Source organism: Ceratotherium simum, chromosome 35, assembly GCF_057802395.1.
Source record: "Ceratotherium simum simum isolate JZ-2026a chromosome 35, ASM5780239v1, whole genome shotgun sequence".
NCBI classification, from domain to species: Eukaryota; Metazoa; Chordata; class Mammalia; order Perissodactyla; family Rhinocerotidae; genus Ceratotherium; species Ceratotherium simum.
Window position 1 is genome coordinate 3967797 of NC_141934.1, and position 13098 is coordinate 3980894.

A 13098-nucleotide genomic window follows, 5' to 3' on the forward strand; every position below is an offset into this window, starting at 1 on the left:
CTCTGACACCCCCATTCCATAAGAGGGCCTTCTGGCTATGAAGACCCTGCCCCCAAACTCAAGATTCAGAGGAAAGCCCCTTGGCAAGAGGGTCAGTTATTGGGAAACTGGAGAACAGCTTGGCCTCCCTGGTCCCCCAAGCTCTGGCTTTAAGGAAGACCTACTTCCCAGGAGACTGCCTTCTGACCTAGTGCTGCAGCCCTCTCCCGGTTGGGAGGGCCATGTTCTCCACCCCTTCAGTGGCCTGCCCTCCACAAGACCCCTTTGGCCAGATTGCGGCATCATCCAATCTCCCTGCTTCCTCCCTGGCCACCCTCCAGTCCGACCCCGGCAGCCAGAATATTATTCCAAAACGCAATCTGGGCATACCGTTCTCCTTTAGGGTTACAGCTCCTGGCACAGCATTTAAGGCCCTGCACGACTGAGTCTTGACCAGGAGAGTTGCTGTTTAGATTTTCCCCTCCTGACCAGTTCCTCAGGACAGATGCAGGACTCAGGCTCCACAGTCCCTGGTGGCAAAGGGCCATGTCCTGGGGGCCTGGCCCAGCCAACTGATCAATCCCTGTGCCTACAGCCCGTACATGAGAGATGCCTGCCGCCCCTATGCTGTCTGATAAATCACTTTCTCCAAGAACTACAAGTCTAGAGGGCATTTGTTAATTTCACTCTTGGCAACCCTCTGGGGAAGCGGACCCACAGGGCCCAGCAAGGGGGGTTGACTTTTGGATAGAAACCAAGCCCAGTGCCAGGAGAGAAGGAAAGTCAAATCAACCACACATCAGAGTTAGAAGCAGAGGCTCAGGCTGAGCCCAGCTTTGTTTCCCAATCTGAAAATGAAATGTAATTAAAGGAGACAAGGTCTGGGTATGCCGCTCTCGTTGTGGTTTTCAGGCAGTTGTGGAAGATGAGGTGAGGGTAGCCACCTGGCCTGGGGAGCAGAGGTGCAGTGGGACTCGGGCAAGTCACTCCAAGGGACACTGGAAATGAAGGGACATTTGTGAACTGCCAAGCGCAGTGCAGGGGCGAGGCTTCTCGGCTCACAGGATCATGGCCAGCCCCCGGGGCATCAGCTTCTGCTTTATGGTGGGGTCTGCAGGTGGAGAGTCCTTAACCTTCAGGATGACCTCATGGGCCTCCCGGGAGAGGACCTCCCCCACTGCCACCTCCACACACTGCTGCCATGCAGCCAGCTTGGGTCGGTCTTAAAAGACTTGGCAGCCAGCACCCACGGGCTGTAGGGAGAAAGGGGTAGGGGTGGATGTGGATTGGTGAGGCCAAGGATGGCAGCATCTGCTTGATTTGGGGGCCGTAAAGCTCGAGAAGAGGTTTCCACACATAAGCACAGGCCAGGTGGGGGCGCATGAGCAGGACTTCGGTAACCACCCAGGCCCCCCTGCCTAGCAGGTCCGCGCTGCCCACAGCACTCACATGCATCGGCTCCGTGATGGCTACCAGGTCAGCCAGGGAGATGTGGGGCCCAGCGAGAAAGGCCTTCTTCTGGAGGAACTTGTCTTCGAGCAGCTGCAGGGTTACATCCAACTCTGCCAGCGTGGCTGCCAGTGTCTCAGGAGGTACCGGCTCACTCATGAACATAGGAAACACCATCTGGTGGGTGGGCAGGCAAAGCAGGGGTTTAGGGGCCAGCCCAGCCTTGGGGGCAGGAAGGTCAGTTCCCCCTTGCAGCTGCTTCCTGGTTCCCTACATCTTTCTTCCATGGCCTGGCCATGTCCGCAGGGAAATTCTCAAAGGACTCCCATTCCCAGAAATGTTCCTGCTTCCACGATCTCTGATTGCCTAAGCCTCAGGGGCATCTGACAGAATGACTCAAGGGACCTGAACAAGGAGTTTCATACTTTGTGGTGGGGGGCTGGCTTAGGAACCTCTTTCTTTTATAACATCTGTCCCCCTGAAGATAACATCGGTACCTCTGACGGTGTAAGTCATTAGGAGGATGGGCTTTTGAGGTCTCCACTCTGTCACTTATAAACTGGGTGACCGACAGCAAAATACTCTAATCCTCTGAACCTCAATTTCCTCATCTATAATATAGGAATAAAAGTGACGCCCAGAAAGGGACAGTCCGTTGCCAGAGATGGCACTGCCAAGAAAAGACTAAGCCAAGCATAGAACCGATGTCTTCTGACCCAGTGAGCTACCAGGGACTAAGGAGGAGAGCCAGGAGGGAGTGGTGTCCAGGCTTCCGGGAGGAGGGCACTTTGGGGGGGAGGCCGTCTACAGCCTCAGGCTGGCAGAGCTGCCAGGGAGACACAGGGGATGGCGAGCCAGGGAGGGGGGCTTCGGGCTTTGTTTGGTAAGGTTGCTTAGGGGAGCCTGGGACACAGGAAAGGTAAACAGGACCAGGATTATACACAAGCCCTGGCTTATGGCTTCAGTTTCCTCCGCATACAACAAGGTTGAGGGCATCAGCAGTCGCCCACTGGTGCGCGCCTGGAGGCGCGCGCTGCGCTAATGACATTCCATTGGATACAGAGTTTTTGAAAATATAGATCAGTTGCTGACGTTTAAAAATGGAGACATTTCATAAAAAATCCAGATTTCTAGCTTCTTTTTAACATAAAGGGCGTGGGCCACACGGGGCCAGCATTCCTACCTGGTACCCCTGCCCGGTATCTAAGGCTGATGCTGGGGAGGAGCTGCTCCTTCAGGAGGGCGCAATGGGCTCCCAGTCAGCCGAACACCACCGAGCCCACCTTTCTCCTGTGTTATCTGCTTCGCCCTTGCAAGAGACTGCCCTGCATAGCCCTTCTGTTCTCATTGGGGGTTCCAAAGTTCTTGGGGTTTTAAAAAGTGTTTTTGTTCCTCTTTAAAGATAAAAACCACAATAGGGTAATAAATAAATTCTGAATCATTCATATAATGAAATACTATAGAGTAGTTAAAAATGAATAAATTAGGTCCACTCATAGCAATATGGAAAAATGCAAGTCGCAGAATGCTAGGAGAGCATTTATATAGAATTTTAAACACTGGAAGCAAAACTTGATTTTGCTAATGACTGCACATAAATGTAACAATGTATAAAATTGTGAACTGGAAGGACAACCAGACCCCAGAGGGAGGGTGGCCTCTCAGGAAGGAGTGAGGGCAACAAAGAGGCCTTTTGACTTTTGTCCTCTAATGTTTCTTTTTTATATAAGAAATGATAGGAGACAGAAAATAAAGCCCATGACCCAGAATTAGCCATACACGTTATTTATTTATTTATTTATTTATTTATTTATTTATTTATTTATTTATTTATTTATTTAGTGAGGAAGATCAGCCCTGAGCTAACATCCATGCTAATCCTCCTCTTTTTGCTGAGGAAGACCGGCTCTGAGCTAACATCTATTGCCAATCCTCCTCCTTTTTTTCTCCCAAAGCTCCAGTAGATAGTTGTATGTCACAGTTGCACATCCTTCTAGTTGCTGTATGTGGGACGCGGCCTCAGCATGGCCGGAGAAGCAGTGCGTCGGTGCGCGCCCGGGATCCGAACCCGGGCCGCCAGTAGCGGAGTGTGCGCACTTAACTGCTAAGCCACAGGGCCAGCCCAGCCATACACTTTATTTATTTATTTATTTATTTTTTGATTTTTTTTTTTATTTATTCATTTTTTTCCCCCCAAAGCCCCAGTAGATAGTTGTATGTCATAGGTTCGCATCCTTCTAGTTGCTGTACGTGGGACTCGGCCTCGGGTTGGACGGAGAAGTGGTGCCTTGGGGCGTGCCCGGGATCTGAACCCGGGCCGCCAGCATCAGAGCGCGCGCACTCAACCGCTAAGCCACGGAGCCGGCCCAGCCATACACTTTAAAACATGAGGAGTTCCACTTGTGATTCGGATACCGATAGTCACCAAGAAACACTGCTCCCACCATAACGACAGCACTGGAAAGAAAATAATCTTATTTTTCTTGAAAGGAAAATCAAAGAAAGAACAAAAAAAGAAAAAACAAAGCCTAAACGTGTGCTGTCCGACATGGTAACCACAAGCCACAGGTGGCTACTGAGCTCTGGAAATGTGGCTGGTCCCAGCAGAGACGTGCTGTACATGTAACATACACGCCAGATCCTGAGGATTTAGGGCAAAAAAAAAAGAGTGCAAACTATTTCATTAATAACTTTTCTATTGATTACATATTAAAATGATAATTTTTAAAATGTTTAACTATGGTAAAAAACACATAACATAAAATTTACCATCTTAACCATTTTTCAAAATTTATTTCTTTTATTGAGGTCACATTGGTTTATTAACCATTTTTAAGTGTATAGTTCAATGGTATTAGGTAATTCACATTGTTGTGAAACCACCACCACCACCATCCATCTCCAGAACTCGTTTCATCTTGCAAAATTGAAACTTTGTACCCATTAAATAACAACTTCTCATTCTCCCCTCCACCCAGCTCCTGGCAACCGCCATTCTACTTTCTGTCTCTAAATTTGACTATTTGAGGTATCTCATTTAAGTGGAATTTATACAGTATTTGTCTTTTTGTGACTGGTTGATTTCACTTAGCATAGTGTTTTTTCAAAGTTCATCTATGTTGTAACGTGTCAGAATTTCATTCCTTTTTCTGGCTGAATAATATTCCATTGTATGTATACACCACAGTTTGTTTATCCACTCATCTGTCGACACTGTGGACACTGAGATTGTTTCCACTTTTTGGATATTGTGAATAATGCTGTTATGAACATAAACAAATATGTCTTCAAGACCTTGCTTTCAATTATTGTGGATATATACCCAGAAGTGGAATTGCTGGATCATTTAGTAATTCTTTTTTTTTTTTTTTGAGAAGAAGATCAGCCCTGAGCTAACATCCGATGCCAATCCTCCTCTTTTTGCCGAGGAAGATTGGCCCTGGGCTGACATCTGTGCCCATCTTCCTCTACTTTATATGGGACACCACACAGCATGGCTTGATAAGTGGTGCGTCGGTGTGTGCCCGGGATCCGAACCTGTGAACCCTGGGATGCCAAAGTGGAGCCCGTGCACTTAACCGCTATGCCACTGGGCTGGCCCCTAGTAATTCTATTTTTAATTTTTTTGAGGAACCACCATACCGTTTTCCATAGCAGCTGCACCATTTGACATTCCCACCAACAGTGCACAAGTGTTCCAATTTCTTTGCATCCTCACCAACACTTGCTATTTTCTATTTTGTTTGTTTTTCTTATATAAGAGCCATCCTAATGGGTGTGAAGTGGTATCTCACTGTAGTTTTAATTTGCATTTCCCCAATGATTAGTGATGCTGAGCATCGTTTCATGTGCTTACTGGCCAAAATGATTATATTTTGAACATTGAACTAAGTAAAATATATTCATTTCACCTGTTTCTTTATACTTTTAAAACTACATATGTGGTTCACTTTATACTTCAATTGTGCAGCACTGGACTAAATGAACTAAATTCAAGAGGAGCACGAGCCTTTCCTAGGTAAGCCACTTTCATCCCTGGGGTCCAAGCAGGCAGGGGTGCCAGCCTGCCATCAGCGTAGGACTTTTCTAACTGAGCAGCAATGTGGGGAACTGAGGGCAGGGCCAAAAAGCAGAGAGAGATCAGAGTCGCAGTCGTAGTTGGTGTTTAGATTCCAAATCCCCAGGAGCAAGCGAGGGACCTGATCCCACCCTCAAGATACCTGAAACCACAGATGAACTGAAACTAACTAAAGCCACAACCCAGCCACCTCCTGATCAGCTGAAGAGATTAACCTCACACTCTGGCTGCCTGACAGAGGAGAGCACAAGCCCCTTCTAGGGGGACTTATTGTGTACTTCATCTCTACTCTTCTTTTATACATAATATCTGGCACACAATAATAAATTATAAGACATGCAAAGAAGGAGGAAAATATGCCCCATAATCAAGAGAGTAAAGAATGACCAATAGAAACAGACCCACCGAGGACGCAGGTGTTGAAATTAGCTGACAAAGACTTTTAAGTAACTATTATAAATATGTTAAAGAATTTAGAGGAAAAGATGGATCAAATGGGTGAACAGATGGTGCATTTCAGCACAGAAGTGGAAACTCTTAAAAAGGAAGCAAAAGGAATTTCTACAACTGAAAAATACATATCACAAATAAAGAATGTTTTAGATGATCTTAACAGTAACCTGGTCCCAAGTGAAGAAAGAATCAGTGAAGTCAAAATCAGGTCAACAGAAACTATCCAAACTGAAAAGAAGAATACAATGGTGCCTTAGCCCCTTTGGGGTGACACCCTCACTGAACCCCTCACCTTATGCCACAGGGTCTGGCAGCAGATTCTCCCCAGGGTTGTACGCTGCCATGCCGGGTACTCATCCACATGGGCGTGGGCCTGCAGGTCCTGAGGGCGCCAGTGGTTGGGGACATTATACTTGTGGGTCGGGTAGAGCAGGAAGGCCACACTACAGGGGAAGGGAGGACATGATGGGTGGGGGGAAGGGACTGTGCTGGGGCTTTATACAGAGTCCCTTCTTTAATCTTCCTGACAATGTGCCAAAGTATTTGCTTCATTTTCCGGACAAGGAAGCCAGGCTTAGAACAGTGAAGGGACTTGCCCTGGGCACACAGCCTTTGGTGACAGAGCTGAGAGTCTTTCTGGGGCTAATACCCAAGCTCATCTCACCACCAGGCAAAATCCCAGAGCAGAGCAACCTACCAAGTGTTCAGAGAGCCATGCCAGGTTTATGACCAGAGAGTTTCTGATCAGAGAGCCAGAGAGAGCTTCCTGGAGGAGACGGCATCAAAGCTGAGCCTTAGAGAAGCTCCGTTCCTTCCAGCCTGCGTCCACTCTCATCATCTCGCACTCAGACCAGCCCAGATGGTCTGATAGCTAAAAAGGCTTTCCTGTCATCCCTTTGCTCTTTGTTCTTTGTCACCGCTTTGTTCTCCCTTGAGCATCCTGTAGGAAACACTGCGGTGCTGCAGGATCTGGGACAGCAGAACAGACAAGACCCCTGGAGCTCTCCTCCTGCCCTGAGTTGTGAGGGCTGCCATGGTGTTGGGTCAGGGATGGAGCTGGAAGGGCACTGGGAATGCATGATTAGGGGCCATAGCACCGGCTTTCAGGAACTTGGGCTACCTCAAGGTCTGGGCAGCCCAGCCACAAGGGCAGAAAACCTCTGTCTCTGCCACGGGCCCATGTTCCCTATTGGGAATCCTGCACCCACGCCCCAGCTTAACAACGCACTTGTGTGTGCAAGATACCCTGGGCTCCTTTTGCTCCCAGCTGATTGTTCAAGCCACCTCTGAGGAGGGCTGCAGGGCCCTGGGAGCCACCGACCTCCTGAGGGTGAGAGAAGACACAGAGAAATGCAGAGATTGCACACTGCCCCTGGCAGCTACCCATGGATGCTCCACACTGGGCAACACAAGGACTCAGGCCAGTAGGGGGCAGCAGGGAGGAAGAATGGCACCTGCAGAATGTCAAAAGGATTCTCCAGAGGTACCCCCGTCTCGAGATTCCAGACACGAGTTCTACAGCTCCAGGGTCTCCTTGTTGTGGGAGGGGTGACTTAGGTGACAAAAGGGGCAGAACTGGTAAAACGCTGACTTTCCCTCAAGAGGTTTCCACTTCTTGGGAGCTGTTGTGATGTACAACATCCACGTGTCTGGTGGTCATCCCATGGGCCAGGCCACCCAGGGAAGCTGCAGCCCAGAGATGGAGCCACCGGGGAGCCCCGATGCCATGGGCCATCTCAATGCAAGTTTGGTCAGAGGGCTGCCCCAAGGGGGTGAAGCTGCCATCCCCTGCCCTGCCCTGTACCCCTGTCCCGGGGTGCTCCCCCCAACACCCACAGGATTGGTACAGAAGTAAAGCAGATGCTTGCTTTCCCGCCATCCCTGTGAAGTGGAACGTGAACAGGCAGGGGCCTGGTTCCAGCTGTGACTCTGTGCGACATTGGGCAAAAGACTCTTCATCTCTGAGGACTTTAGTTTCTTGTCTATAAAGTAGAGGATTCGGACAAGATGATTCCAGCAAGGTCTGGGAGCAGCCGTGGAGCCCTGGTTACCTCTCAGTCAAGGTGACGGCCCTATCTTTCAAGGCAGGCACCTTCTTCAAGGGGTTCACCTGGCAAAGTCGGCGCCGAGATGCTGGCCCACAGAGAGCCCGTCGTGGTGGGTGGTGGGAGGAAAACCCTGACCCCTGCATGGCCTGTGCCCATTCTCTGGAATGCCCAGGCCCCAATTTCACGGCTCTTCTCCAGCTCCCAGCTGCTCTCCTGCATGGCAAAGGCTGGCGGGGGCCTCGGGGGGAGGAGCGGGAGGCTGCTCTGCCAGATGGTGCAAAATAGACCTCGACATCTCTTGCCAAGTCCCCATGGGCATAACCTCCCCCCACAGCCCACCGCTCTGCAAAGAGCTCAAGATGCAGGGCTGGTGCTCCAGCCGGGCCTTCACACGCTCCCTGCCCACCACCTTTGCACCATCACCAGCTTCACGAGCTCACATTCGGGCTGTCCCAAGCTGCAGGGGCAGGGTGGCTGGTCACCTGAGTGGGGCTCTGACTTCCTACAGTGCCGCTTTCCCTGTGCACTCTAAGGCAGGGGCACTAAACACAGAGAAGTGGCCTTTCCTGGTTCTATCTATTTGCAACCAAGTTCTGCTGGCCCCTCTGTGTCCCCTTGCTCACCCTGCCCCGGGCACTGAGGACACAGCTGGCCCTGCCTCTAGGCTCTGCTGGAGCTGAAACAGTTGCATTCTTGTCCTACCCACAGCCCCCGAAAGTTGCAGCCCAGTGTCCCTTGGAACCCTGGCCTCTCCTTGAGTTTGTCTGAGATGTTTCTGCTGCTGCAGATGCAGCCAGAGAGAAGCTTGTGAAGGGCACTTAAGTCTCATTGCTGCGCTGCTCAACAGCCTCCAGTGGCTCCCCATTACCCCAGAATCAGATGGAAGCTCCTCAAAGCTATACACAATCGCCTTAACCCTCCAGCCTCAACCACACCTGCCATCCTCCTTTCCCCTCCCTTCAGACTGCTCCATCACCAGGGACACCCTCCCTCCTTTCCTGGTGAAACACACCTCCCACTGCAGCCCTCTACTTGACAGCCTGGCTGGGCCATCCCCTTGTCCCCTGCCCTCTCCCCTGCCCCACACTCTGCAGAGGCAACCTCTGGGCAGGACAAGGGGGCAGTCCACAGAGGAAGCTGGGAGGAGAAGATGAGGCAGAGGATGGGGCAAAGGCAAATGGGCAGGCGAGGGCTGACCTGTGGGGGAGCGCTGGGTGGAAGGCTCAGGCCAGCAGAGTCGCCTTACCTGCCCCCAGCAACACACGCCTTCTGCTTCCCCATTACCCCCCAACTGCCAGGCCTCGGCATGCCAGCTGTGTCCTTGGGGCCCTGCTAGAGAAACAGACCCTCCAGCTCAGGGTGCAGGGCTCACCAACCCCTGTGGTCCCCCTCCTGCTCCCAGCGCACACGTGGGGCGCCCCCTCCCAGCAGGAATAAGAGAGCCAGAGAACAAGGTAACTGAAGGCAAAGCAGGAGGAGAAGAGGAGGAGGGGCCAGAGGGGGCTCCAGTGCAGACTGGGCCAGCGCACAGAGCAGGCCGGACAGTCGGGGCCCTGGGCCAGAATTTCAGCAATTGGGGCCACAAAGGAGGGACCGGACTCTGCCCCAGTCTCTATGCTCGGCCCCCTTAAGCCCTCGCCTCCTGCCCCATCTCTTTTTGGAGGTCCTCTATCCCTGCGCCCAGGTGCACCCCTTTCTGTTCCCCAGGTCTCTCCTCCTTTCCTCATGTTGTCGGCCCGTCCCCACCCCTTTATTCGGCCTCAGCTGAGCCTCGTCGTCTGTTCCAGGGACAGAGCAGAGTTTGGGGAATTCCCGAATCTCAGATCCTCCCTGTGGCTCAGCTTTTTCAGTGATGGCCCCAGGAAGGGGGTGGCCGGAGAGGGGCCCCTTAAGCCATGTTTGGCCTGCCTGTCCTCCTGGATCTTTCAGCTCCCCAGACCCTGGCAGGGCCCGCCTTTGAGCAGCTCCACGGTGCGCAGCTCGAAGGGGATGCCGTTCTTCTCGGGGAAGATGTAGACGGCGCAGCAGGGCTGGGACACCAGGTCCAGGCAGAGCTCCAGGCCCATGGCGGGGGCGGTGGGGACAGCGGGACCAGAAGAACAACCCAAGGGACACGGTGAACCCGAGCGCTGGCACGCGGAACCCGACCAGGACGCATGGTCGCGCCCCCCACACGCCACTCCCCATTGGGCGGCCCCGGATGCCCAGGCACTTTGGTTCACTCCTCGGCCTGGGGCGTGTCTGAGGGGCTCAGGGCCTGGCGACCCATGGGGCAACCGGATGGTCGCCCCTCGGAGAGTCTCGCCAAGGACCCCCAGTCCCAGTCCTCTTGTGACTGGCTCATTTCACTTGGCCTAATGTCTTCAAGGTTCATCCATGTTGTAGCGTGTATCAGAATTCCCTATGGTCGCCATTTTACAGATGAGGAAATTGAGGCGTGCGGTGATTACAGAACCAGAAAGTCTGGCTCCAGAGTCCATGCTCTTAGCCCCACGCTCCAGAGATCCTGGTGCTGGCAGGTGGCAAAGCCTCAGGGCTTGTGTTCAGTGTCTGTGGTAACTCCCTTCTCTCCATTCGCACGCCCTGGAATTCCACAGCCTTGGCTCCTGCTCTAGAGCCCAGCGCCTCCATCACATTCCCGGGGTTTGTACCTTCTCTGCTCTGGGCCTCTGTTTCTCCATCTGTAAAATGATGGGCAGAGATTCAGCAATCTCACTTCCGGGCATATAGTCAAAGGAAATGAAAACAGGTTGCTGAAAAGGTATTTGCACCCCCATGTAGACTGTAGCAGTAATCACGATAGCCGAGATATGGAAACAACCTAAGCGTCTGTCAGTGGGTGAATGGGTAAAGAAGATGTGGGATATATATATACAATGGAACACTATCAGCCATGAGAAAGAAGGAAACCCTGCCCTTTGCAATAACATGGATGGACCTTGAGGCCATTACACTAAGTGAGGCAAGTCAGTCAGAGAAAGACCCGTACTGCATGATGTCACTTATGTGGAATCTAAAAAAGCCAAACTCATAGAAACAGAGAGTCGAATGGTGGTTACCAAGGGCTGGGGGTTGGGGAAATTGTGGAGATGTTTTTTGAGGGTACAAACTTGCAACTAGTAGATAAATAAGTTCTGCAGATCTAATGCACATCATAATGATCATAGTCAACAATATCATATTTAAACTTCACAGTTGCTAAGAGACTAAATCTTCATTGTTCTCACCACAAAAAAGAAATGATAATTATGTGACGTACTAGAGCTGTTAGCTAATCATATTGCGACACATAAATGTATCAGGTCAACACGGTTGTATACCTTAAACTTACAATACATCAATTATATATCAATTTTTTAAATAAAGAAAATAAATAAAATGGTAGGGAGGCCAGTGCCCTCCAGGACCCTTGCAGGTCACCACCCTGGACTCACCTGCTGAGCCTCAAGTCCAGGCCGGCTCCTTGCCACCCCAGGACCCCCAGAGCCTACCACCTGGCTGGGCAAGTGGTGTCAGTGCCATGTGTCGTTTCCTAAAACAAGTCCAACTGCAAATGCATCAGCAGGGCCATAATGTTTTCTACACAGAAGGGAACACTTCTGCAAAGAAAGTGAAGGATGGTGATAACGACTTTTAACTGAAAAAAAAAAAATGTTAACGGAAGACGAGAAATTCAGATTTCCATGTAGAAGTTTTTAAAAGGATCTGGATACTCAGAAGAGGCAGCGGCCACCCTCTCCCCACCTCCCGCTGACCCCAGTCAGCACCCAGGGAGGAGTGGAGCAGGACCCTGGTCTAAGGCTCAGCCTCAGTCTTGAAGGCTCAAAACCTAATTAGGTCCATATTCCAGGACTGATCCTTTTCTTAGGGCCTGACTCACATGAACCGAGTCACAAGAGACTGACGGATTCATTAATTTATAGAAAAAACGATAAAGGCCATTTAGAGAGAATGCCCCCAGCCATTGCTCAGAGCGCTCTTTGAAGAGCGGTCTCCCAGAAAGCCTGGTCAGGGCAGAGTGAGAGCAAAGGGAGCCAGACGGCCTGCAAAGCACCTTCCAACTGAGGCTGTGCAGAGTCGAGAGGACCTTCTGCGTTAGTTCTCTATTGCTACATGACAAAGAACCACAAACGTAATGGCTTAAGACAACACACACTTACTATCTCACCCTTTCTGTGGGTCAGGGGTGTGGGCACGGCTTAGCTGGGTCCTCGGCAAGGCTGCAGTCCAGGTGTCAGCCAGGGCTGGGTTCTCATCTGAGACTCAACTGGGGAAGGATCCACTTCCAAGCTCACTCGGGTTGTGGCAGAATTTACTTCCTTGTGGTTGTAGGGCTGAGCGTCCTGGCTTCTTACTGGCTGTCAGCTGGAGGCCACTCTCAGCTCCTTGCCACATGGACCTCCTCACGTGGTTGCTTACTTCTTCAAAGCCAGCAAGGAGAGCCAGAGCCAGAGCCAGTCTGCTAGCAAGATGGCGTCTCATGTAATCTCAGAAGCGGCATGCCATCACCCTTGCCGTATTCCATTGCTTAGAAGCAGGTCACCCTGGCCACACTGAAGGGCAGGGGATTATACACTGATGTGACTAGAAGAAGGGGAGATCACTGGGTCAGCTTAGAGTCTGGCCCCCACGCCTTCCAAGGGCAGGAGGGCTTCATGACCTGCAACCCGTGCAGTTGCCTTGCGCTTAGAAGGGCCCCACACTTGCTTTAATGCTTTGCTATTGCCGTCTAGAAATTCCTAATAAATTTTGAATAAGGGGACCCTCGTTTTCACTTGTAGCCAGTCCTGTCCAAAGTGTCCAGAGAGCTCACAAGGCTGGACGGGGCACCGGCTGCTCTGGGCAGTGATGGGAGCACTGACTGCGAGCTGTTCTGCTCTCCAGTCCCTCTCCTAGGACCAGAACCTTCCCTGCGGCATCTCGCATTCTCGACATTTCAACTGTTACCATCTTTGGCAGGGAACGCTCAAATTTCCTCAGGGAAAAACATGTTTTCCCTTTGAAGAGATACGTGGCCCAGCTGCTTCCTTCTCCCACTGTGGTCCTTGCAGCAGCAGCAGCAGCAGCCTTGCCCACGAGCTTGTTAGAAAT

General features: G+C 51.3%; 1 protein-coding gene across 1 annotated transcript; it reads right to left on the minus strand.

Moving 5' to 3' along the window:
- Positions 1 to 1125: 1125 nt before the first annotated feature.
- LOC101397734 (glutathione S-transferase theta-3-like) lies at positions 1126 to 10073 on the minus strand. The gene is made up of 2 exons (XM_087423876.1): positions 9962 to 10073; positions 1126 to 1232 (listed from the first exon to the last, which is right to left on the minus strand). The coding sequence occupies exons 1-2, from the start codon at positions 10071 to 10073 to the stop codon at positions 1126 to 1128; spliced, it is 219 nt and encodes a 72-aa protein (XP_087280002.1).
- Between the last annotated feature and the right edge of the window lie 3025 nt (positions 10074 to 13098).